Genomic DNA, 25590 nt, shown 5'->3' on the forward strand with positions numbered 1-25590 from the left:
GAGATGGAATTGAGCAGAGTAATAAGAGGAGCTCTGGTGGCTTAGTGCCTAAAGCATTTGATTGCTAACCAGAAGGCTGGCGGTTCAAACCCACCAGCCATTCCTTTGAAGGAAGAGTGGGCAATCTACTTCAGTAGTGATACCACCCCGGAAAATGCAAGGAGGAGTTGCTATGAGTCGGAAAATGCAAGGAGGAGTTGCTATGAGTCAGGTCTACTTGATGGCACATAAGAACAACAATAAAAGACAGGGGACAGAGAAGAAACGTTGAATGAACTAGGTGCTGGATGCCCCCATAAAGAAACAAAAGGGATGTTCTTCCAAGGATGCGGAGAAGGCCCCACCCATTGGAACCTCTCCCCTACCCCCGCCTCATTTGTAGGTCCTTTAGGAACATGCTTTTCAAACTGGAGAAAATACCTAAAAGATTCGAAAAGGTTTTTCAGGAATGCCACATTGTCCTCCTTGACTGTGGGACAACCATTATTTGATATTAAAACAAATAGCCATGCAATGGTGTAGGACGCAAACTCGCCAGGAATGTTTAAGATAAAATGGGGGACTGAAAAGAGCGTTAAGGATGCAGGCAGCCCCTAAAGATTTTGCCCCAAAGGGGAAGAATCACCGCTTCTAGAGGTTCTCCACCGCCTTTAGCGTTTGAGAACTGCTGCAGGGAACCCAGGCGTCCGGGCCCTGGGAAGGACGCTCGCAGGCCTGCGCGGAGAGAGGGAGAAAGTGAAGCCGGGACTTGCCACTCCCCGAGACTTGTTGGAATGCAGTTGGAGGGGGTGGGGGGGGCGAGCTGCGAGCGCGCTTGCTCCCAATCACAGGAGCAGCAGGAGGAGGAGGAGGAGGAGGAGGAGGGCTGCCTTGAGGAAGTACAAAATGAAGTTGTGAGCTGAACCTCCCCGCGATCGTGGCCGAGCGACCAGGAGCACCCCGAGGCTGCCGCCTGCCCTCCCCGGGTGCCGGCCCGGCGCCCAGCTCTCGCCCTCTGCTTCGCCGCGCCCGGCGCCCGCGCAGCCTGGTCCAGCCGGAGCCATGGAGCCGGAGCCGCAGTAAGCACCATGGAGTTGGCGGCCTGGTGCCGCTGGGGGCTCCTCTTCGCCCTCCTGCCCCCCGGAGCCGCGGGCACCCAAGGTGGGTCTGGGATGGGGAGGGCATGGGGCAGCGGCGGGAGCCACTGCAGTCTCGGGGCCCGGCGAGCTCTCCGGACCCGAACCCGGGGCGCTCCTGGCAGCCGGGGCCTCGGGCAAGGAGGGGGCAAAAGAAGATGGGCCAGGAGGCAGTTACAACGGAGCAGTTCTAGAGGGTCCATTCAAGAGCCTGGCTCCGGGAACTTGTCAAAAAGTTGTTGGAAGTTTTCGGAAAGTTTTTCCCGAAAGGGCGGATTGCGCGGTGTAGTGTGTGAGAGCGTGTGTATGTGTGTGCGTGCCCCCTTCTGAGCCCTCCCAAGCTTTCTCGAAGCTTTTCCAGTTGGCAGCCTCCGCCTCCAGGCTGGCCTGGGCTGGATTCCTTTGGGGGGTCCCCTCCGCCCTGCCCCTCCCCGCCCCCTTCCCGCCCCCTTCAGTCGCTGGGGTTTGGTTACTCCAGCTCCAGGCAGGGTCGGGGTGTGGAGGGGGAGGTGGGGAGAGCAACCTGTTCAGCCGGAGCCGGGCCCAGAGGGCGGCTGGTCGGTCTGCCGAGTTGCCTCACACTGGGGTCTGGGCTGGGGGAGGGCCAGACGGTTGTTTTTGAACAAGTTTCATTCAGGCCAGCCCTGGAGCTGGGTGCTTTATGACTTTCAGAGAGCATAGGGATGGCGGAGTGGTGGTGGGGATTTCGGGTTCTGGAACATAAAGGGGGAGGAGAGTTCCGAGGGAGAGATTGCTGGCCAGTTTGGAGCAGCAGTCAGAAATGGGGCCAGGGGGCTGTGCAGAAGAATGGGCTATGGAGCCGTTTTTTGCCTCCTGTTGTGTGTGGGAAAGTGAGTTGGGGGGCAATATGTCCTGAGAGGGCATCTGTGCATTTGCAGGCAGTAATGCTGAAAGCTAGGGTGTACTGGGGATGTGTTTGGTGCTACTACCTACCACCCACCCGCCCATTGCCATCCAGTCAATTCCAACTCACAGCGACTCAGTGGGACTGAGTAGAACTGCCCACAGAGTTTCCAAGGCTGTATCCTTTACAGAAGTAGACTGTCACAGCTTTCAACCCAAGGAGCAGCTGGTGGGTCCCAATTGCAGATCTTTCGGTTAGCAGCCAAGTGCTTAACCACTGAGCCACCAGGGCTCCTTGTACTTGGTGCTGGGCACTATGCACAGTGTTTGGCATGCATCCCCTCCTTTAGAACAACCCTATGAGTCCCACTAGTAATTTCCATATTCCAGGGAAGGACCTGGGCCTTAATGAGGTTAAGTAACAGCCCGTAATGGTGAGCTCTCATTCCCCTCCAGGCAGCCCGACCCCCAACCACACATTTAAAATCACTGTATTAATCTGCTGCGGACAAGGGGACACTGCACCCTGCTTCCCCAGGTTGTAGAGAAGACGGAAGCATGTTCTGAATGTAGTGGGTGGTCCCCTTAGCCCCGGCGCCAGAGGGGGTTGGTGTTATGGTGCCTGTGTGTTTCCAGAGGGTCAGAGCGTTGCTATGCGTGTGTCTGAGGCTGCGTGTCAATGTTTCTGAGTTGTGTGGTCTGGGTGTTTGTGAGTCTGGGCTTTTGTGTTACCAAACAGCAATCTCCCTGCCGACTTGGGCACTTGGCTGAACTCTGTCCTCTTAAGGAACTCCCTCAAGGTACTGGGCCAGATCGGCTGTTTACAGCCAGGATGGCCCCACACCTTCTTTCTGAAGAAGGAGGAGGATCCCCTTTCCCGGGGAGCCCATCCTTCCCCTCCCTGTTTCCCAGGCAGGCGTGCTCACCCCTGGTGCTCTGATGAGAAGGGTGAGGCCAGGCTGGGCCAGGCTGGGCCCTCAGGCAAGGAGGGGCTGGGCTGCTGCAGGGCTGGGTTGTGAGAGGGTCGTTAGATCGTTAGATCGCTGTTGACTGGGGCATCCTCACATCTTCCTCAGCCCTCAGCCTGCCCTGCTGGGTGCAGGGAGAGATGCTGGGTGTGTTGTGCCAGGGAATAATTAAAACAGCAGCGCACCACCCAGCTGCCTCCAGCGCCCCTGTTACATATCCCGGGATTGAGGGCAGGGGCAGGAATGTGGGGGAAGGCCCAGAGGGTCTGGATTTTGCTGAGACCCTTTCTTAGAGGTCAAGGTTTTGTAAATTGAAGCAAACACATCCTTCTTATCATGTAGACTTATAATTCCAGGATGATTCTCCCAACAGCCTCCTCCTTTTACCAACCTTATTTTAATATTAAAAATAAACAAACAATGGAAAAGATAGGCTCAAATGTAAAAAAAGAACAAATATTGTATTCCAAAGTCAAATACAAACCACTTTTTATGTTAACTTGGTTTGAGATTTCCCATATTTCTGCTGTATTAACCTCTCTTGCCAGCCACTCCTCGGAAGGAAGATAGGGCAATCTACTTCTGTAGTGATACTGCCTCGGAAACCCAAGGAAGGGTCGCTATGAGTCAGGTCCGACTCGACGGCACATAACAACAACAACAACCTCTCTTGTATGTGCAGAGTAGTCCATACTATATTCCAAGTTCTTCCACATACTTTTGTTTCACCTCTACAACAATTCTGTCAAGTTAGGTGCACAGATAAGAAAACTAAGTTCAGAGAAAGAAGCACCTTATCCCAAACTACCCAGCTAACCAATAATGTCCAAGGCATTTTGGTCTCTATCAAGGAGCCATGGTCGATGGTTAGTCAGTCTTAACTCCATTCAGCAGGAATGAGTTGAGCAAAACCTTGGCTGAGGGGCAGTGATGTGGTCGGAAAGGAGTAGAGATGTTACACTGATTTTCAGTTGAATGACTTTCCCATCCATTTCATTGGGCAATAGAATGCTGGACAAAGAATAAGGAAGACTGAAGAAGAATTGATGCATTTAAATTATAGTATTGGCAAAGAATATTAAATACAACATGGACTTCCAGAAGAATGAATGAATCTGCTTTGGAAGAAGTATGGCTGGAATGTGCCTTAGAAGAGGGGATGGCTTCTCATACTGAGGTCGTATTGTCAGCAGGGATCAGTTCCTGGAGATGGACATCATGCTTGGTAAAGTAGATGGTCCGTGAAAAAGAGAATGGCCTTCAAGGAGATGGATAGACACAGTGGCTGCAGTAGTGGACTCAAGCACAGCAATGACTGTCTGGATGGCACAGGACCAGGCACTGCTGTGTTCTTCTGTACATAGGGTCACCACGAGTTGGGACATACCAGATGGCAACTAACAAGACAGACAGTGGGGCTGTTTCCTCCGACCTGTCTAGCCCACACCTAACTTCGTTTTGGGCCCTTCTAGCATGGTAGAGGACTGAAGACAGGATGGGAGTGGAGGCTACTGCGACATGCAGAGTTGTGGGCAGAGGGAGAAAACTGGAGTGGGAGCATGAAGGAGTGATCAGTGCAGGGATGGGGTAGGAGGGCTGGTGTAGGGCCCGGGGTAGCTGTGCCTCCCCCTGGAGGCTGGAATGAACTGGGAAGAGATCCTTCTCCCAACCCTCAGCCTGTGAGAAATCCCTTTGGGATGACACTTCCATCTCTGGCTGGGCCATCTGTCCTCCTCACCCCCTAGGAAGAGAGCTGAGGCAGAGAAAGGGGGGGGGCGTGTCCTCTCTCAAGGGAGTGGAAAAAAATATATTTTAGCTAGTGTTTGTGTTGCCCCAGTCTCGTTTACAAAGCCTTATCATGTTTACAGGCTGTTTTTGGTTCATCAACTCATTTAGTTCTCATTTAGTTTCTCTGAGGAGAGTAAGAGTTGTTTTTATGATTCTCTTCTTAAGCCAAGTTCAGGTCAGTACATAGTCCCTGAAGGCAGTAGGTACTGCAGGGCATAGCGATGGATCTGATGGACCCCCTGCCTGGAGGGGATGGGTTGAGGGAACCAGAAGGCTAGGGACTTGACCCAAGGTCACACGGTAAGAGGCAGAGCTAGGGTTTTGGTCTACAGATCCTGAGCCCAGGTCTGATGCACCCTGTGTGTGTGGCAGGCCAGTTCTGGTGAGACTAAAGTGGGCTCTGGCTCCAGGTCTCTGGTAGGTGAGCCTTGGGAAACACAGGTAGGTGTCCTGGTAGCATTTCTGGAAACCAAAGGAAGTCTTGGCTGGTGAGCAAGAGAAGCAGCAGAGGCTGGAGGCTAGAGGAGGATGAGAGAATCCATCTAGGGCTTAGACCAAACCCTGACGGACCCTGACCAGCCTCTCAGCAGAAGGATGCATCCTGTCCCTTTTGACTTAGAGACTCTTGACTTTATTCATTCGTTCATCTAATACTTATCCAGTTTATCACAGCCCTGCCCAGGCTCTGTCATGGTCCTTCTCACTGTCTTTGTCATGGAGAATTGGAGGTTGGGGCTCCTGAGGGGGCAAGTGTCCTGGAGATAAAGAGCTTCCCTGTGTGTAATTAGGACTTTCTACCTCCAAAGATCTCTGGTAGCATAGGGCTAAAACACTTGCCTGCTAACCAGACGGCTGGCAGTTCAAACCCACCAGCCACTCCTCGGAAGGAAGGTTGGGCAATCCTACTTCCGTAGTGACTCGACGGCACATAACAACAACAACAACAACCTCCAAAGAAAACAAATGAGTGGGTGAATATGGGGGCTGTGATGAGGACTGGTGAGGGGGAGATTGGTGTGGAGGTGGGGTCATGGTGGGAGGGAAGAAAAGAGAGATGTGCAAAAGGCCTTCTTGGCTTCATAACAAATTGGTGGGAGTATTAGCTAGCCAGCCTTCAGCTCCTTGGGAGTAGGACTCAGGGTATGAACTTTACCACCTGTCTGCAAACATTTTGACCAAGAGTCTTAATCAGACTCCCATCGGCCACAAATCAGGTAAACAAACTCACTAGTGGGGCGGGGCTTCCAGGTTTCTGATCCTCCTGTCCAGCCAGCCCAGCCGCCCTGTCTACAGCCCTGTGTTGTTTATTAGTGGCACAGGGAGAGTTGGCGTGTATTTACGTCGCATGGGGCTTGGGATATATTTGTGTATGTGCTGTTAGGCCTAGTGGAAGGAATATGGGATTTAAAATCAGAGAGCCCCAAGTTCAAATCCTGCCTCTGTGGCACACAAGCTTTGTGACCTTGGGAGTACCTAACTTTCGCCAGCCCCAGTTTTCTCCTTTGCAGTTCCGGCCTCTGGAGGGTGTTATGAAGATCCCCCCAGAATGCCTCTGGGTACACAGTAGTAGGCACTCGGTTACCGTGCGGCTTCCAGTTCCCACTGTTGTTGTTTTCCTATTGCCTAGCTGCCACAGCTGATGTCCCTCAGAGGCAGCAGAGGGCCGCAGGGGGTGGAGACGCCTCTGCCCCAGACCTTCGGGTCCCTGTCCCCGAGGCTTGGGCCTGGACTGGGGTCTGGGCCTGGAGACAGCTGTGCCCGTGAAGCAGCTGAAGCTGCCGAGCCGGAGGAGGTCCTGGCAGCAGCGCGTTATTTTGGGCCTGGCCTGCCACCCTGAGCTCCTGTTTCTCTTGGGAGTTTAGTGGGGAGGGGCTGAGGAAGAAGGAGGTGTCAGTGGGTGAAGCCTGGATGGAGAGGCCTGGCGGTCTCTCTCTTCTCAATCTGGGAGGAGGATGGACCCTTGAGTTTCATTTTTAGGTTCTCCTCTTTCTCCTTCTTTGCTTCTTTCCCTTTCTGCCCAGTGGTCTGGGAATAGAGGTGACTCTTGCCTGCTAACCAGATGGCTGGCGGTTCAAACCCACCAGCCACTCCTCGGAAGGAAGGTTGGGCAATCCTACTTCCATAGTGATACTGCCTCGGAAACCCAAGGAGGGGTCGCTATGAGTCGGGCCGACTCGACGGCACATAACAACAACAACAACTGGGTGTTACAAGGAGCCTACCCACTGTTGGTCACCAGCCCCGGCGGGAACCTTGGGGCTTTCCCTACCAGCTCTGAGAGGCAGGAGGTGTCTCTTATTACCCCCCTAGGATTTGACCTTAGCCTCCTAGTTGGGAGAGCAGGGGCCTTGATGCCACACTTCGAAGCCAGCTACTGTGCCCTCCCCACACAGTGTAATCTCTTGGAGAGGACAGGCAGGAATTCCGGGCAGCTCAGACACCTGTGGGCCTGTGTGACCCAGGGTGCCCTCCTCCCATCTTCCCCCCTCCTTCCTGGGCAAGACACACCAGGTGATTCATCTTCTCACCAGAGCAGAAAAACGGGTTCAACTGGGCACTTTAATTTGCCCCCTGCTGGCAGGCATGGTGCCAGCTGCTGCCCAGAACGCCCACCTCTCCAGGAGCTTAGTTTACCCTCTCTAGTATCTCTGATCTCAGTGGGTACTTCTGGTCCCAGGGACACCAGGCTGGGGCCAGGTGGACCAGGTATGACAGTTTATCTTGATGCCCCTTGTCTGATGGTTGGCGCTGAGGCAGTTACACAAGGCTGACGTAGTGTCCTTGTGGCAGGAGTTTCGTGGCATCAATTCTGCCAGCTGGTTCTGGAGTCTTGCCCTGAGGAGGTGGCAAGGTGAAGGTGCCAGCCTAGGAGCCTTCACAACAGGCGTCACCCTGGCCCAGGATCTGAGCCTGCACCCGGATGCCCATAGCTAGGGCCTGACTCTCCTTTTCTCTGCCTGGGGGAATTCCAGAGGTCTCTGCAGTGACCAGGCCCTTGCTTGCCCCATGCCTCCAGCTATGATTCCAGCTGACCCTTTTTTCCCATTTTCTGGGTGGCATTGGGGAGCAGGGTATCCGTTGCCAGGAGGTTGGCATGTGGGTGGTGTTGGAATGAGGTGGGGAGAATGCCCTGAGTTTGTTTGCTTGGGAGAAGGGCAGGGGGTATCCAAAGGAGTCATGATTCATCTCCTCTCTTGGGGGATTTTTACCCCTTGGCCCTGAGTTGTGGCTTTTGGGACAAAGGGAGGCTTTCTTTGCCAGCCACTACCCTGAATTGGGCAGGCAATCTCCATAGGGCTGCCCAGTCAGGCCCCCTTGGATTCTTTCAGGATGGGACCAGCCAGAAGGAGCTGCTCCCCTAACTTCCTTTCCCAGACACCCAAGCTTTCTTCTACTGGTAACTCTGCAGGTGCAAGGGACATGGAAGAGGGATCCTTCAGCCTAGCTTTCTCCCCCCTGTCCGAGATGACACAACTCAGGGTTTTTGTGAGTGTGGATGAGGGAGGGGGCCTTCTGACCTGTCTCCTCCCTCCTGCCAGTGTGCACCGGCACAGACATGAAGCTACAGCTCCCCGCCAGCCCCGAGACCCACCTGGACATGCTTCGCTACCTCTACCAGGGCTGTCAGGTGGTGCAGGGTAACCTGGAGCTCACCCACCTGCCTGCCAATGCCAGCCTCTCCTTCCTGCAGGTGAGGCCCATGGACAACCCAGCCAGTCCCGTCTCTAGCTGGGCCAAGCCCTCTGCTTATAGGTGGCTGGTAGAAGAGGGTCTTTCTTCCCTGTATTCCTTCTCTTGTGGTTCCTTAACTAGAAAGTCCTTTCTGATGTCTAACTCCCATTCATTCTGCTGCAAGGTCAGTTGACTCTATAATACGGCCAGCCATGGACCTTTTTGTGTGGAATGCATGTGTTCTTCTGCTAAATTTTTGTTTACTTACCAACATGATCACCTACCCTACTGTCCAATTCCTCCGGCACCATCTTTCTCTCTCCTGGAGTAGTGCAAAGGCCTGGTGAGAGAATGATGTGTTCCAGGTCCAATTCTGCAACTGATAGGCTGTGTATGTGGTATAGGCCCTTAGCTTCCCTGAGTTTCACTTTCCCTATCTGCATATTGGGAGCAGTTGATATGCTTTGCCTACCCCTGGCAGGGCCACTGTGAAGATCAAATGGGCGTGTATATGAATGGTTATGAGCAGGGCAGAGTGGAAACCAACCTGTTGAGTTGTATTCCTGGTGGCTGCCCTAGAGTGAGGTGTTGCTTGGTCTGTCAAATCCTAGACATCATCTCCTCTAGGCCTTTCCTTTTACAGAAAGTGTGACGCAAAGAGGGCAGGGCACTTGCTAACAGTTTACAAAGTGCTCCCTCCACCTTTATCTTTCTTGATCATACAAGAATCTGGTGAGGCAAGGGGAAGGCTCTTGGTCTCCATTTTGTGCCTGAAGAAGTGCTCAGGGTGGCTCAGGGCATACCCAAGATCCCTAAGTGATGAGGAGGCCTTGGTGGGAGGTGGGGTAGTGTTTCCAGGCCCAGACCTCCCTCACCCTCTGCCCCATCCTGTCCTCTCCCAGGATATCCAGGAGGTGCAGGGCTACGTGCTCATCGCCCACAACCAAGTGACGCAGGTCCCGCTGCATAGGCTGCGAATCATACGAGGCACCCAGCTCTTCCAGGACAAATTTGCCCTGGCGGTGCAGGACAATGGAAACCCACCAGACCATGCCACTTCTGCCCCAGGGGCTGCCCCAGGAGGGTTGCAGGAGCTGCAGCTTCGAAGCCTCACAGGTGGTCATCATTGTCATCATTGAAACGCTCTCCTGGGTAGTGAGGACTGACCAGGGCCATTGCTAGCCATGAGGTGCCTCTGTAGGAACCATATATGGCACCCCTCTGGGTGGATGCAGGCAGAGCTGGGGAAGGTGCCCTTGTGCAAGTTGGAAAAAGGTTCTCCTTCCTCTCAGTAAGTCACAGCTTGAGAATTAGAACTCAGGCTAAGTTTTTGCCCCCAATTGGCTGAGTTTGCAGTGAGCAACCTGCATAACCATCTATGGCAGCTCCAGAGCTGATAATGCCCCAAAGCTCTGGGTACCAGGCACTTTGCACACATGATCCCATTTCAGTCTTGCTTAAATCCTGCAAGGGAAGCATCAGTGCTATTCCCATTTTACAGATGAGATAACTGAGTGACTTGCTCAAAGTCATGCAACTAGTTAGTGGTGAAGCTGGGTTTCAGACCTTAATGACTAAGCAAGGTGCACCGGGTAGAGGGGAGGGGAAAGAAGAGAGTGACATAGACATCTGGATCCCAACATGGACGTTCACTCCTCCCTGGGCCTCAGTGTGTTCATCTGTAACACTGTGAATGTATGTGGGGTATGGTATTTGTAGGGCCAGAAGATGCTGAAGTCAAGGCAACGTCAAAGAGAAACCTCTGAGGTGCTCTGGGGAGGCCTTTTCTGCCCCTTTGGAGACCTAGGGGGTTTTGAGAGTCAGGAGAGCCCCAGAGGAGGATAGAAAGGAGACAGAGGGTGAGAGAGCCCCTGATTATTACCCATCCCGCAGAGATCCTGAAGGGAGGCGTCCTGATCCTGCGGAACCCCCAGCTTTGCTACCAGGAGACAATTTTGTGGAAAGACATCTTCCATAAGAACAACCAGCTGTCCCTGGAGCTGGTAGATGCCAACCACTCACGGATCTGTAAGCCGCCCCCCACCTGCACCCTTCTCTCTGACAGCACACCTGACCCTCAACTCCTGGTTTACCAACCCCCAGCCACTGAAACCACACATTGCCTCTGTTTCCATCCCTCCTGCTGTCTCTCTCTCTGTCTCCACGGTCCTCTGTCCTGTCTGTCCTGCTTCCAAGCTGTGTCTGTGTTTGGAGTCCATCTTTTTTCTGTCTGGGTTGCTCCCTTACTGTCAATTCTGCCTCTTGCCTTCAGTCCGTGTTGCTGTTTGTATTTCTGTCCGTGGTAACCCTTTTCTCTCTCTCTCTCTCTCTGTCTCCCTTACAGTCTCTCTCTGTTTCTCTTCCCAGGCAGGCCCTGTTCCCCAGCTTGTAAAGTTTCCCGCTGCTGGGGAGAGAGTTTCAAGGATTGTCAGAGCTGTGAGTATTAGTGAGGGCCAGAATCTGGGGCCAGGGGCAGGGTGGGATATCAGGCCCAGGGTGTCCTCCTCAGGGCAGGGGATCTTTATAGGTGATGCTGTTGGGAGTCTGGTGCCTGGGCTACTGCTTAGCACTCATCCCAACCTTTGCTTGACAGTGACCCGCACTGTCTGTGCCAGTGGCTGTGCCCGCTGCAAAGGCCCGCTGCCCACCGACTGCTGCCACGAGCAATGTGCTGCTGGCTGCACGGGCCCCAAGCACTCTGACTGCCTGGTATGTTCCTCTGTACTCTGTGCATATCCCTGGGCCCTATCTCCCCAGGAAGTCCTTGGGTGGGGCACCCCACCTGGTACTGCCCTATAGCCCCTGCCTGGCACACCAGGGAACAACAACAGCCCAGTGACCACGAGTTGCCTGCCCTCCCAGGCCTGCCTCCACTTCAACCACAGTGGCATCTGCGAGCTGCACTGCCCACCCTTGGTCATCTACAACACGGACACCTTCGAGTCTGTGCTCAACCCTGAGGGACGTTACACCTTTGGCGCCAGCTGTGTGGTCACCTGTCCCTGTGAGTACCTGGGCCCTCTGGGACTGGGCTGGGACCTAGAGAACGGCCTGTTTCCTCCTCTCATGGGAGATGGGGGGGCCCTTAGTTTCTGGCTGTAGCCTCCCCATGGTAGTTAAGAGAGTCAGATTGTCTGGGTTCGAATCCTGGCTCTTCTGCTTACTACAACTATGACCTTGAATGACTTCCTTAACTCTGCTTTGGTTTCCCTTTCTGTAAAGTGGAATTCTAGCAGTGCTTATCACCTAGGGTTGTTACAAGGAGTGAATGTATGTCAAGTGCTTGGACCAGTATCTGGCATGGAATAAGAACATTTGATTATTTCGATCTTATTCTTATTATACCTGGGCATGATGACACCACCCGTGGTGGGGTGTGGAATGCCAGGGCACAAACCTTCCCTCATCTCCTCAGACAACTACCTGTCTACGGATGTGGGGTCCTGCACCCTGGTCTGTCCGCTGAACAACCAAGAGGTAACTGCTGAGGACGGGACCCAGCAGTGTGAGAAATGCAGCAAGCCCTGTGCTCGAGGTACCTACTATCCACCCCCTGGGTCAGGCTGCAGTTCTTATCCCTCTGCACACCCAGCCCACTCTGCCCCACCCTTCCTTGCACCCTTTTGGGACACAGTCCTTTTCTCCCACTGCCTCTGCCTCTGGCCTTCCCCAGGTCAGTTATAGAAACTCCCTACATCTCCCGCCGCTGTGTGGAGGGAGCCTGGGGTCCCAGGAGGGGCTGTGAAGAGCACCCAGGAGTTTGCATTTCTGATGCCCCATGTGATTAGTCCCAGTGTGGGGCCTGAGATGGTCCCTTCACCATGCTCCCCTTCCCCACAGTGTGCTATGGCCTGGGCAGGGAACACTTGCGGGAGGTGAGGGCGGTCACCAGTGCCAATATCCAGGAGTTTGCTGGCTGCAAGAAGATCTTTGGGAGCCTGGCATTTCTGCCTGAAAGTTTTGAGGGGTAAGGACTGCTGGGGATAAGGGTAGGTACAGTGGCCTAAGGCAGACACAGAGCTGGGGAATGGTGGGAGGCCGCAAAGCAAAGGAGCCAGGTGGGGACTGGAGGGTGCTGGAACCTGGGGAAGCTTATTTTTGTAAGTGATGTGTCATCCATGAACATTTACTTGTAGAAGTTAAACCATCCAGGTAAACTAAAATTCCCCATGAGTTCATAGCAGCTTTATTCATAATAGCTCAAAACTGGAACCAAGCCAGATGTCCATCAGCAAGTGAATAAATAAACAAATGGTGGTAGAGCCATACAATGAAATTCTACTCAGCAAGCAGAATACTGAACTACTGGTACAACATGGATGAACCTCAAAGACATGTTGAGCGAAAGAAGCCAGAGGCAATGACTCCATATCTGTGAGGTTGCTAAAAGAGGCAAAGCCACTCCAGGCTGATAGAAAGCAGAACAGTGGTTGCCCAAGGATGAGGGAACTGGAAAGGGACTAAGGAACATTTCTGGGGTGATGGAAATGTTTTCTGCATCCATTGGGGCAGTGGGTATATGGGTGAATCCATTTGCCAAAACTCATTACATTATAAACTAAACATTTGCATTTTATTGTAGTAAATTATACTTAGATTAAAAAAAGAAAACTCCCCTTCACCAAGTCCTTCCCCTCTGTCCCCCGCCCCAGAGGACACTTCTGTTAACAGTCTGTGTGTCCTTCTAGAGCATGGTTGCATACAGAGACACACAGGTTGCTGTAACGTTTTTTGGGGGGTGATTTCTGTGAATTGGATCCTGAGTATGGTTGGTATCTTGCTTGATGAGCTGGTCATGACAGTGTGTGTCCAGCTGCCTCCTCCTTTCAACAGCTATGGAGCAGGTGGCGACAAATAGCAGCAGCTAAGGGCCCATGCTTAGGAGCCAGACTGCCTGGCTTTGAAACCTAGCTCACTCCCCTCACGGTGCCTCAGTTTCCTCCTCTGTAAAATGGGGGCAATCATAGTCCCAACTTCATAAAAGGTTATAAACTCATAAAGATCGAATGAGTTAATATTTGTAAAGCTCTTAGAACAGTGGTTGGCACATACTAAGCACTTTTAAATGCTTGTTTTTATTCTAGTTTGGACAGATCAGGGTTTAGTTAATGGCTCCCTTATTTACTGATGCGTGTTTAGATCATTTTCAGTTTTCGCTGTTACAAACAGTTCTGCCTTGGACGTGCCTCTGGGAACAGAGGCCAATGACTCTCTAGGCCACGTTCCTAGAAGAGGGATTTCTAGATCAAAGGATATAAATATTGTTTTGATACATCCTGCCAAACCAGAGCCTGGGCTTTGAAGCTCAGAATGGGAACAGTCGGGCTTGATGTGCAGAGGGTTTACGGGAAGGCATTAATGGTGGCAAGGCAGCAGGGCAGTTCTGGGGGTCATGCCCACTCCCCCCCAGCCCTGCTGACTCCTACTCTTCCTTTTAGGGACCCAGCCTCCAACATTGCCCCCCTACAGCCTGAGCAGCTCAGAGTGTTTGAGATGCTGGAAGAGCTCACAGGTGAGCCCTGCCTCTGTGTCCTGCCTCTCAGGCTATCCCTGGGGTGGGCCTGGGGGTCCTCAACCTGCCCCCCACATACTCAGCCTCACCTGTGCCTGCAGGTTACCTGTACATTTCCGCATGGCCAGACAACCTGCCTGACCTCAGTGTCTTCCAGAATCTGCGAGTCATTCGGGGACGAGTTTTGCACGAGTGAGCACTGGGGAAGAGAGGGGCTACAGGGGAGGGGCTTTTCCCAGAAGCCCATGAGAAACTGTGAGCACGGGTGGGACTGCCTGCTCCCCAGTGGCACCTTTCCATGGGAGTTTGTGTAGTGTGGTGGGGGTAAGAGGAAGGTGGGGGCAGCCCCTGCCAGCCAGGAAGGGGAAGCTGTAGGGTGGTCACCCTACAGTCAGGTATCCCTCCTCCTACAGCGGTGCCTACTCACTGACCCTGCAAGGGCTGAGCATCAGCTGGCTGGGGCTGCGCTCACTGCGAGAGCTGAGCAGTGGGCTGGCCCTTGTCTACCACAATGCTCATCTCTGCTTCGTGCACACGGTGCCCTGGGACCAGCTCTTCCGGAACCCTCACCAGGCCCTGCTGCACAGTGCCAACCGGCCAGAGGATGAGTGCGGTAAGACAGGGAGCCCAGCACCGCACGCTCCCAGTCTGCCGGCACTCAAGCATGCCCACGGGGCCTGGCAGCAGCTTTCTGGGACTTATGCAGACTGCCCATCCCTGGTGCACCATTCTTGCTTCAGCTCTGGCTGGCTTGCCCTTTAGGCATGGCTTCTAGCTGGGGCCTGCCACACTGCCTTGGCATCCCTCCCTTCCCTTCCTGAAACCTCAGAACTCTTCTTATCCCTGTCCCCACCTCTGCAGCCCAGAGTCATGCCCATAATCCCCTCCCTGGTTCACGGAGCCCTAGCACCTTCCTTAAGTGCCCCCTGCGGGCCCTCCCTCCTCACTGCAGTGGGCAAGAACCTGGCCTGCCATTCGCTGTGTGCCCATGGGCACTGCTGGGGTCCCGGGCCCACCCAGTGTGTCAACTGCAGCCAGTACCTTCGGGGCCAGGAGTGCGTGGAGGAATGCCGAGTACTGCAGGGGTATGTGGGGCGGAAGCGGGGGTGGCTGGAGGGGTGCACTGGGGCTCTTCCCAGACCTCTCACACCTGTTACCTCTTTCAGGCTTCCCCGGGAGTATGTGAAGGACAGACACTGTCTGCCGTGCCACCCCGAGTGTCAGCCCCAGAATGGCTCAGAAACTTGCTTTGGATTGGTGAGGCACCGGTGGCCCCAGGGCCAGGTTGAGGGAAGCAAGATGGGCAGGCACAGGGGTAATGGGATTGCCAGGCACATGGCAGGTCGGGGAGAAGGTGTGGGGTGTTCTCAGTCTGGTAACATCTTGGAGAAGACGCCCATCTCAGATTTGGAAAGCAGGAGGATGGAGGAAAGGGAAGCTGGACCCTGGAGCACTTTAGACTGTGAAAGGAACCACTGAAGGCCTGGTTCTTGGCCTTGGCTGTGCTCATGTGTTGGGTGGTTAGACCTGTGGGCTCAGGCAGCAGACCACCTGGGCTCAAATCTAGCCCCTACTTCCAACCTCCGTCTTCACATCTGTAGAATGAATATTACAATTCATATTATCATTTGGTTGTGGTAAGAACTGAATAAAATAGGGGTTGGCCCAGTGTCAACACTGGAAAGACTCTCTAAAGATTAGTTATTGCTATTCCTCACTGTCACACCTTAAGTACTGCATTCCCCTCTTTGGGCCTCCAATTCTGCTTCTGAAAACCTTCTGCCTGTGATCCAGGCTTTGAAGGAGGGCAGCTGAGGAGAGGCCATGGAGACTGGTGGTTAGCAGGAGTGGTAGATACACAGTGGGTCTGGGTCTGTCCCGGGAGGAGGGTGAAACATACTGCTAAGTGGCCATGAGAAGCCCTAAGGGGATCCTGCTACCCGGGAGGTGTCAGAGTCAGCCACAGATCCTTCCCCCCAACCCAGGAGGCTGACCAGTGTATGGCCTGCGCCCACTACAAGGACGGTCCCTTCTGTGTGGCTCATTGCCCCAGTGGTGTGAAACCTGACCTCTCATTCATGCCCATCTGGAAGTTCCCGGATGAAGAGGGCATATGCCAGCCATGCCCCATCAACTGCACTCACTCGTGAGTCCGTGGGCCTTTTCTGCAGAAGTGGGGGGAGGGTTGGTATCAGGAGCTTCTCTGAGGCTTTTATTTTAAAAGGGGGACAGCTCTGCTTTTGCTTATCTTGTGACTCTTAATTTCTCTTAAATATTTTTTCCTGATCACAAATTAACACATGCCCTTACAAGCTTTAACATATTACAAAACCATGTAACATTACATGTGAAATACATCATTACATCCCTTTACAAACATTTCCAGGACTGTGAAAATAAAACGTTACAAAGCAAATGTGCTTGTTTGCTCTACTCTCCCACCCTCCCTTCTGCCCCTCCAGCGGAGAGAACCCCCAGACTCCCTTTTTCTATGCATTTGTACATATTACATTTATATTGGGTTGAGTTATAGAAAATTGCTGAGTCTATGGGTCAAAATGGTCAAAAAATAGCAATTTCATATGATTCACTTTTATATCTAACCAGTTTATTTTTTAATGTAAATGGGATCATAGTCCATTTATTTTTCTGCACATTGCTTCCCCCCCCCCCCCTTGGTTATTCTTAGAGTTCCTTCCTTGTGAGTTCCTAGATCTACCTCCTAAGAGCTCTGGTAGCATAGTGCCTAAGGCACTTGACTGCTAACCAGAAGGCTGGCAGTTCAAACCCACCAGCCACTCCTCGGAAGGAAGATGGGGCAATCTATTTCCGTAGTGATACTGCCTCGGAAACCCAAGGAGGGGTTGCTATGAGTCAGGTCCGACTTGACGGCACATAACAACAACACAACAAGATCTCCCTCCTTTCTCTTAACTACTCAATCCCTAGCATGGATGTAGTGTAATTTATTTAACCACGTCCTTATTTGAGTGAACTTGATTCCTTTTGTTTTTCCATATAATCTACTGCAGCAGAGCTCCATGAGCTTCCTTGTATATGCCCCCCATTGTGCAGGTGCTGGCATTTTTAGGGTATATGTTGAGAGATAGAACTGCTGGGTTGTAGGTATTATTTCACTTGATGGATATTGCCACACTGTCCTGGAGAAGCTGTCATCTTACCCTGGGACTCTCTTACACAGGGAATAGTTGAGCTTTCAAATTTGATGCTCTTCTGGGTGTCTTCCTCTTCCTCCCCACCATAGGGATGCGGGTTGTGGGATGGTGACCTACAGCTCAGGTGCTGCTTTTGTCAAATGGGGATAATAACACTGCCCCACCTACCTCCGTGGTTGTGAAGCTGGAATGAACCCAGGAGGGTGTCCCCAGAGTTACTGACAGGACTCTCTCCTGCAGCTGTGTGGACCTGGACGAGAAGGGCTGCCCCGCTGAGCAGAGAGCCAGGTGGGCCTGGTTCCCAGGATCTGCCCCGTGCTCCCCCTCACTCCCCTGCTGGCCCCTACCGCGGGAAGGGCTTCTCCTGATCTGACACCTGTCCCCTCCCAGCCATCTCTTCCACTCTCGATGCTCTTTTCAATTCCCTTCACCAAGTGGACCAAAGCCCTGCTCAGTATGTTGGGAGGGGGTGGGGCATAGGAAGAAATCACTAAGATGCTCATTACTTCCCACTCTCAAGAAAGCTCCACGTCTCTTGAGGGCCACAGGCAAAGTTCATTCAACTCCTTAGAATTCAAGGCAGACTGAGAGGAGAATGCCACTGCAGCACTGAGCAGGGAGCCATGAATTGTTAGCAGGATGGCGGGAGGCTTCAGGGAGGAGGCGCCCTGTGAGCCACACCTTTGAAGAGGAGAGATTTATATTCCAGTAGGAAACTAGCCAGGTGGAGGGAAGGTATTAAGAGGGGTCATGAAAATCTAGTGTGCTTACACAGAGAGAAGGAAGTGACAGCGGAGTCAGGTCAGGGCCAGATCTGGAGAGCTTGGGCCCTGCCAGCTAGCCTTGGACTTGGATCTGATTATCTGCGCAGAATGGAGCCTTGAGAAGGGCTGTGGGGAGAAAACCAGGTTAGAGTATATCCTAGGCAATCATTTGTTCATGAAACGAGCAGTCACCAGGTTTGCTATGTGCCAGGCGTACCCTATGCTAAGCAAGGGGGAAACAAAGATGAGACGGTTGCTGGGTCAACACCCCGGACATCCATGTGTGATAAGCAGAGTCTTGAAAGCTGAGAAACAGTGTTCCAGGCACAAGGATAGCAAGTGCAAAGGCTGGGAGGTGTGGATAATCATGGCCTATGGGTGAAAAGTTTGGCTAGAAGATTAGAATCACTGGGTACACAGCCATTCCTGGGCCCAACCCATTACAGCAATCAGAGCCCCTGGAGGTGGGACTCCAGAATCTCATTAACAAGCCCCCTGGTGATTTTCATGTCATGAAGTTTGAGAACCCCGGGCTACAGCCACAGCCAAGAGTACAGAGACTCTGGAGGTGTGGGTGGCGAGGGCTTTGAGTGCCAGGAGTTTGGGCTTTATTCTGGAGGCAATGAGAAGATAGGTTTTAGAGTAGGGAGAGAGGGTCAGAGCGCATAAGTAACTCTTCTGACTTCCCTTTCCCAAGGCCAGTGACCCTTATATCCCTCCAGGGGGCCCCTTCATCCCTCCTGCCCCAGACTGGTCCCCCCAATCAATCCCTGACCCTGGTTCCCGCCCCCAGCCACGTGACGTCCATCATCACCACTGTGGTGGGCGCCCTGCTCTTCGTGGTCGTGGGGTTGTTCCTGGGCGTCGTTATCAAGCGGCGGCGGCAGAAGATCCGGAAGTACACGATGCGGAGGCTGCTGCAGGAAACGGAGGTGAGGCAAGCAAGGGCCGCCCAGCCGACCTCTGGGGCTGCCGCCCAGCCCAGCATTGACCCCCCACCCCCTCACCCCAGCTGGTGGAGCCTCTGACGCCCAGTGGAGCGGTGCCCAACCAGGCTCAGATGCGGATCCTGAAAGAGACGGAGCTGAGGAAGGTGAAGGTGCTCGGATCTGGAGCTTTCGGCACCGTCTACAAGGTCAGAGGGGGGCGGGACCTGACTTACAGTCTGTGGCCCCAGAAGGTGGGGCAAGGGGAGGGATGAGGCCAAGGTATTTAGTTAAGGATAGAGGCTACTGCCTAAATCCGATGACCGTGCTGTTTGAGAGGGGGCAGATACAGAAGTAGGAACAGGGGGAAAGGGAGTAGGGCCCAATAGTGAGGTTGTTCTTAGGTGGTTTGGGCGTTCTGAGCAATGACCCCAGGACCGCAGATTGCACCTGCCTGGCACTCGAGGCTCACTCACATCCTTCTCTTTCTGCCCAGGGCATCTGGATCCCCGATGGTGAGAATGTGAAAATCCCAGTGGCCATCAAAGTGTTGAGGGAAAATACATCCCCTAAAGCCAACAAAGAAATCTTGGACGTAAGCCCCTCCACCCTCTTCAGCCAGGAGTGCTGGGACATTCATTGTCAGCTCATGTGGGCTCTGGGGTTTGGCGAGACACTTTGTGATTGATTACCCCAAACCTTGCCTCTTAAACCCTTCCCAGGCTGTGAACCATGGCTCTGGTTTGAGATGGATGGAGTGGGATGGGGTGAATGTCCCAAGTCATGCCCTTACCCCTCATATGGTTTGTGGTGGTTTGACTTTATGGTCTTCCATACCATCTTAATGTGTACCCTCATCCCCAGGAGGCATACGTGATGGCTGGTGTGGGCTCCCCATATGTATCCCGCCTCCTGGGCATCTGCCTGACATCCACGGTGCAGCTGGTGACACAGCTCATGCCCTATGGCTGCCTCCTAGACCATGTCCGTGAACACCGTGGACGCCTGGGCTCCCAGGACCTGCTGAACTGGTGTGTACAGATTGCCAAGGTATGCACTTCAGGAGCCTGGGCTTGGCAGGTACCCTGGGGAGCAAGCCTCTGTCTCCATACAGGGAGGGCTAGGATGGGGAGTTGCCCTGGGAGAGTGTGGCCAGGGTGTGGTACTACCAGAACATCCGTAGCAATGCCTGTGCTCCTAGGGTATGAGCTACCTGGAGGACGTGCGGCTCGTGCACAGGGACTTGGCTGCCCGGAACGTGTTGGTTAAGAGCCCCAACCATGTTAAGATTACAGACTTCGGGCTGGCACGGCTGCTGGACATCGATGAGACTGAGTACCATGCGGATGGGGGCAAGGTTAGAGGAGGGAGCAGGATGAAGCAGAGTGGACCAGGGTCTGGCCCCTGGGAGGATGCTGAGAATGGCCACCTTGCACCACATCCAGTTCAGGGCTTCCTTTATTCCCCCAGGTGCCTATCAAGTGGATGGCATTGGAGTCCATTCTCCGCAGACGGTTCACCCACCAGAGTGATGTGTGGAGCTACGGTGTGTGGCAAGGGGTAGACAAGGAACCATGGCCTTAGAGGCATTGCGGGGGGAAGGAGGAGAGCTGGAACTGGGGGGAAAGGAAGAGGCTGCCCTGCTTGAAGCCAAGCACAATTCTCTACTTGTGCCCCCACCCCCTGCCTAAGTCTGTGTACATCTCGGGAATTGGGGGGAGACTGGGTAGATCCTGCCCCTTAGCCTTACACCCTCCCTTCCCATGGGGCCAGGCCTCTTGGCAAAGCCTTGGGCTCAGTCCACTGAAGCTCCCTCTGCCCCACCAACCCCTCCTCTCTCTGCCTCAGGTGTGACGGTGTGGGAGCTGATGACTTTTGGGGCCAAACCTTACGATGGGATCCCAGCGCGGGAGATCCCTGACCTGCTGGAGAAGGGGGAACGGCTACCCCAGCCCCCCATCTGCACTATAGATGTCTACATGATCATGGTCAAATGTGCGTGCCTGGGCTATGCTGGCTGCATGGAGAGAATGGGAGGTCCTGGGTGGAGGGCTCACAAGAGGAATGGGGGGAGAGAGCCAAGAAGTGGATGTGGATGTGTGTGTGTGTGTGTGTGTATACCGAGCTGCTGGTATATTTAAAGGAGCCTCAGAAGGATCTGGAGTCCCTGGTGGTACAAATAGTTCATGCTGCTAACCAAAAGGTTGGAGGTTCCAGTCAACTCAGGGGTGCCTTGGAAGAAAGGCCTGGTGATCAGCTTTTGAAGAATCAGCCATTGAAAACCTTATGGAGCACAGTTCTACTAGGACACACACAGGGTCTCCATGAGTGGGAATCATCACCTTCACAGCAATTGTTTTCAAAAGCTTCCAGTCTCCCTTTCACAGTAAAAGTCCTCAGAAGCCCTAGAGGACCAGCTAGAGAAAAATGTATATGCAAAATAAATAAAGGAAGGTTCTGGCCCCAGACCCCAGACTCAGGCTCTCTTCTAGTAGCTGGGCTGTCCTGACCAGACTTAAGGGGGAGGTGGAGAAGGGACAGCACACAGGCTGGTGCAGGACTGGGATACTGAACTTCCTCCTGTCCCAGGTTGGATGATTGACTCTGAGTGTCGGCCACGGTTCCGGGAGTTGGTGGCTGAATTCTCCCGCATGGCCAGGGACCCCCAGCGCTTTGTAGTTATCCAGGTACTGGGCCTTCTATCCCATCCTTGCCTGCAACACAGAGCACCCTCCCCCAAAAGGGTGGGAAAAGCAGATGACTCCTGGGTTCTAGGCCTCCAAGCCCTTCCCTTGCCGGACTCTCCACACCTCCCTGATCCTTCTTCGGGACACTGAACAGATACCACCACCCTCTCTTTCCTTCCTCCCCAGAATGAGGATATGGGCCCAGCCGGCCCCTTGGACAGCACCTTCTACCGCTCACTGCTGGAAGATGACGACATGGGGGACCTGGTGGATGCAGAGGAATACCTGGTGCCCCAGCAGGGCTTCTTCTGCCCAGACCCTGGCCCAGGCACTGGGAGCACAGCCCACCGCAGGCACCGCAGCTCATCCACCAGGGTCAGTGCCCTCAGCCACACAGTGGTGGGTGTTTGGTCACCATCCCCCAAGGACTCAGGCCCCTTTCTCCGATGTCCCCCAGTCATCTCTCATGGATACCCCATTTCCCCTAAGGATTCCTACTGCCTTCTAACCCCTGTTGCTACCCTGTGACCTCATTCTCTTCATGATGACTGTTACAACCCAAAGCCTCCTGGTACCCTGTCACCTCCCTTAGCATCTCCATCCCAGATCTATGAATGACTCCTATCAAGACTCTCTCTTGTCTTCAGAGTGGCGGTGGTGAGCTGACCCTGGGGCTGGAGCCCTCCGAGGAGGAGCCCCCCAGGTCACCACTGGCACCCTCGGAAGGGGCTGGCTCCGATGTGTTTGATGGTGACCTGGTAATAGGGGCAGCCAAGGGGCTGCAGAACCTCCCCCAACACGACCCGAACCCTCTACAGCGGTACAGTGAGGACCCCACAGTAACTCTCCCATCTGAAACTGATGGCTATGTCGCCCCCCTGACCTGCAGCCCTCAGCCTGGTATGGAGCCCAGGTCCAAGCTGAGAGATGGGGAGGTGGGGGAGTTGGGTCTTCCGCACCTCAGCCCAGGGTCCACTGTGGGGGCAGTGGTAGTGGCAGGGACACCTGGGTTCTTTCCCCTAACAGTGCACCTTCTTTTGCCTTTTCAGAATACGTGAACCAGCCAGAGGTTCGGCCTCAGCCTCCCTCACCCCTAGAGGTCCCTCTGCCACCTTCTCGCCCTGCTGGTACCACTCTGGAAAGACCCAAGACTCTCTCTCCCAAGACTCTCTCCCCTGGAAAGAATGGGGTTGTCAAAGACGTTTTTGCCTTTGGGAGTGCCGTGGAGAACCCTGAGTATTTGGCACCCCGAGGCGGGGCTGCCCCTCCATCCCATCCTCCCCCTGCCTTCAGCCCAGCCTTTGACAACCTCTATTACTGGGATCAGGAACCATCTGAGCAAGGCTCTCCACCCAGCACCTTTGAAGGGACTCCTACAGCAGAGAACCCCGAGTACCTGGGCCTGGATGTGCCAGTGTGAGCCAGAAGGCCAAGTCGGCTGAGGCCCTGCTGTACCCTCAGGGAGTGGGGACGGCCTGTCTTCCCGCCCACATCAGGATGAGGTGGAAGACGGCCCTCTGACCGTGTCCAGAGGAGCTTGCTATGCTAAGGACCAATCCTTCGGAACCTTCCTGCCCATATTCGTGCTGAGAGGGGCCTAGCACGGCTGGAAGATTGGGGAGCACTGAGGAGTCTTGATTTTTTTTTTCTTTTGGAACCCTGCTCCACCAAACCCTAGGGGGCAATGGATGCCACAGCCAGTCTCACCTAAGCCAGCAGTCCAGCCTGGCCCTCTTCCAGGTCCCTGGTCTGGAAGGACTTTGGAAGCTAGGCCTAGAGGGGAAGAGACCCCAAGCAGATGAGGAAAGGGAGTTTCTAAGAACAAGAGTGACTCTTTCAGGGCTCATGTCCCTGAGACCCAGCTATGCTCCCCTGGAAAAAAGGGCAGCAACTGTGTACAGAGTGCTTGTTTGTTTTGTTTTTACTTATATTTTGTTTTTTTAAATATGAAATAAGGACCCAGGGGAAGGAGGTCCTGGGGGGCTGAAGGAAGGGATGTCCCCCCTCTCCACACCCACCTTCTCCGTTTGCAAATATATTTTGGAAAACAATCGAGCCCCAGCCTGTGTCTGGAAATGGCTCTGTGCTGTCCCTAACTGCTAGTCTCCTAACTTACACTCAGCTCATTCATCTTTTCCTGGGGAAGGAGGTGGCATGCTTATTCAGAAAGCTTGACTAAGGAGCCTGAATTCAAATTCCCTGGCTTTCTTGGAGGGCAGTGACCTGGGGAGTTGGGGACTCTGAGAGCCCTTTGATAGCCAAATCACTCTTGTTTAGAATATACTAATTCCTAAAGCCACCCACTGAAATGTGGTCACATTCACTCTCTGGGTAAGAGGATGATGTGGAGGACAGAAGGGGCAGGGTCTACTGTGTGACTCATCTTCCTTGCCATCCTTGCTTTGGCTGTAAGAGAGGAGCTCCTTAAACAGAAGGAACTATACAGAAAAGCCCACCCATCATCCATCCAGCACAGCCAGATGGTACAAAGGTTGCCCTCCACCCTCCTGGGCTAGACATGAAAACACACACTCGTTGGCACAAGTGTTTGTAGTACCACTTTATTGCCAGCAGCTGACACTGCCTGGGCTGAAGAATAAATTAGAACTACAGTGGCAACTTGGGTGGGGACTGGGCTGTGTGGGCACACTGATCCTGAGAAGGGGGTAGGTAAAGGGTGTCTGTGGAAATGTCCGTTGGGAGGGTCTCTTTCTTATCCCCAAGACCACAGAAGCTTCTATTCCCCGCTTGTACCTCCAAGGTGCAAAGTAGAGGCCAGGGTGTTTTAGCTACCAAGAGCTCAGTGAGGGGGAAAAAGGCAGAGGGGGAGCCCCAGTCGGGACGAAAGGGGAGACCAAGACTTGGGCCCTAGAACAGCGGGTACCCAGGATGGCGTGTGGTCACAGGATGACACAGGGCGGCCGGCTGTTGGTGATCTTTTCTAGAGGTTCTCCCTTACTGGCTCTTCGGATGGCCTCAATGAGCTAGAAAGCAGAGATGTGGAAGGGGGTGATACAATGTAGGGGCAGGGTGATCCCAGGGTCCTCCCCAGACTACAAATACTCACATCCTTCTCATAAGGAAAGCCCCCATTCTCAAGCTTGGAAAACACCAGCTGTCCATTGATCTCGATCTCAAAAGCCCCTGGTATTAAATAAATGGACAAGTGAATGGTATGCTGAAGGCAGGGGTCAGGAGGGGGGCCCTCCAATCCCTCAGACTTCACACATGGCTGCTTCCCGTCCCTCAGCCCCATTAAAGACTCTTGTAGCTCTCTGGAGGGGCAGTGCCTAAGGCATTTGACTAATCAGAAGGTTGGTTCAAACCCTCCAGCCACTTCCGCAATGATTTACCACCTCGGAAACCCAAAAGAGGTCGCTATGAGTCAGAATCAACTCAACGGCAGTGAATTTGGTATTTTTGTTTGTTTAAGCCATTACCCAACCCTGGGCTAAACCAAAGGGACCTAAGGGAGCTCTCACCTGTGCCCCTCCTTAAATTTAGCTTCATCTCTCCACTCCAAACTTAAACTTCTTTCAGTCTCATGGTTTTTTTCCCTACAGCCTTCATCTGTGACCCTTCACCTACTGAAGGGGACTCAACGTTGGTTAGGCATGTTACTATGTGTCAGACACTCTGCTGGACATTTTATATGAAACAGCCAATGTCAGAGCTAGAAGGCAGTAAAGCTGAGATTCAGAACACAGCCTGACTCAGCAGGCCTCACCTGTACCCCCCAAGCGCGACTCGATCTCGATGCCAGGGTACTGCTCCTTCACAGCACTCGCCAGCTCCAGGTAGGTCGCCTCGAAGCCGCAGGGTTCACTGGGGAGAAGGGATCTGAGGGTCGGCTGGGATTTCGGGGGAAAGGCCTCCCAAGGATCTGCCTCATAAGACCCGAGTCTCCCACCAGCTAGGAACACTCACCAGTATTCCACCACGATGCGGACCCCACTGCCCGGTTCGACCTCCCCGGGAGGGGGCGCTAAGGATATCGGCTCGGGTTCTCCGCTCATCCCTGCCGGCTCCCTCCCGCCGCTGCTTCCGGGTGTGAAGGGACGCCGCGGCCACGTGACGGGGCGGGGCGGGGCTGAGCACTGTGCTTGGGCGCCTCCTGG

General features: G+C 53.7%; 2 protein-coding genes across 2 annotated transcripts; one reads left to right on the forward strand and one right to left on the reverse strand.

Moving 5' to 3' along the window:
• The first annotated feature begins 1064 nt into the window (after window positions 1–1064).
• On the forward strand, window positions 1065–22892 carry ERBB2 (erb-b2 receptor tyrosine kinase 2). The gene is made up of 27 exons (XM_007942041.2): window positions 1065–1140; window positions 8275–8426; window positions 9310–9523; window positions 10301–10435; window positions 10775–10843; window positions 11001–11116; window positions 11270–11411; window positions 11823–11942; window positions 12248–12374; window positions 13846–13919; window positions 14021–14111; window positions 14333–14532; window positions 14872–15004; window positions 15086–15176; window positions 15905–16065; window positions 17336–17383; window positions 18653–18791; window positions 18872–18994; window positions 19282–19380; window positions 19650–19835; window positions 19987–20142; window positions 20256–20331; window positions 20634–20780; window positions 21375–21472; window positions 21659–21847; window positions 22120–22372; window positions 22522–22892. Exons 1-27 carry the CDS (start codon window positions 1068–1070, stop codon window positions 22890–22892), a joined length of 3783 nt encoding a protein of 1260 aa, XP_007940232.1. The 5' UTR covers window positions 1065–1067.
• Window positions 22893–24372: 1480 nt separating this feature from the next.
• On the reverse strand, window positions 24373–25488 carry MIEN1 (migration and invasion enhancer 1). The gene is made up of 4 exons (XM_007942045.2): window positions 25400–25488; window positions 25200–25297; window positions 24540–24616; window positions 24373–24456 (listed from the first exon to the last, which is right to left on the reverse strand). Exons 1-4 carry the CDS (start codon window positions 25486–25488, stop codon window positions 24373–24375), a joined length of 348 nt encoding a protein of 115 aa, XP_007940236.1.
• Window positions 25489–25590: the final 102 nt, after the last annotated feature.

This window comes from Orycteropus afer, unplaced genomic scaffold (genome assembly GCF_000298275.1).
Source record: "Orycteropus afer afer isolate SDZICR_OR568_19922 unplaced genomic scaffold, OryAfe1.0 scaffold00085, whole genome shotgun sequence".
NCBI classification, from domain to species: domain Eukaryota; kingdom Metazoa; phylum Chordata; class Mammalia; order Tubulidentata; family Orycteropodidae; genus Orycteropus; species Orycteropus afer.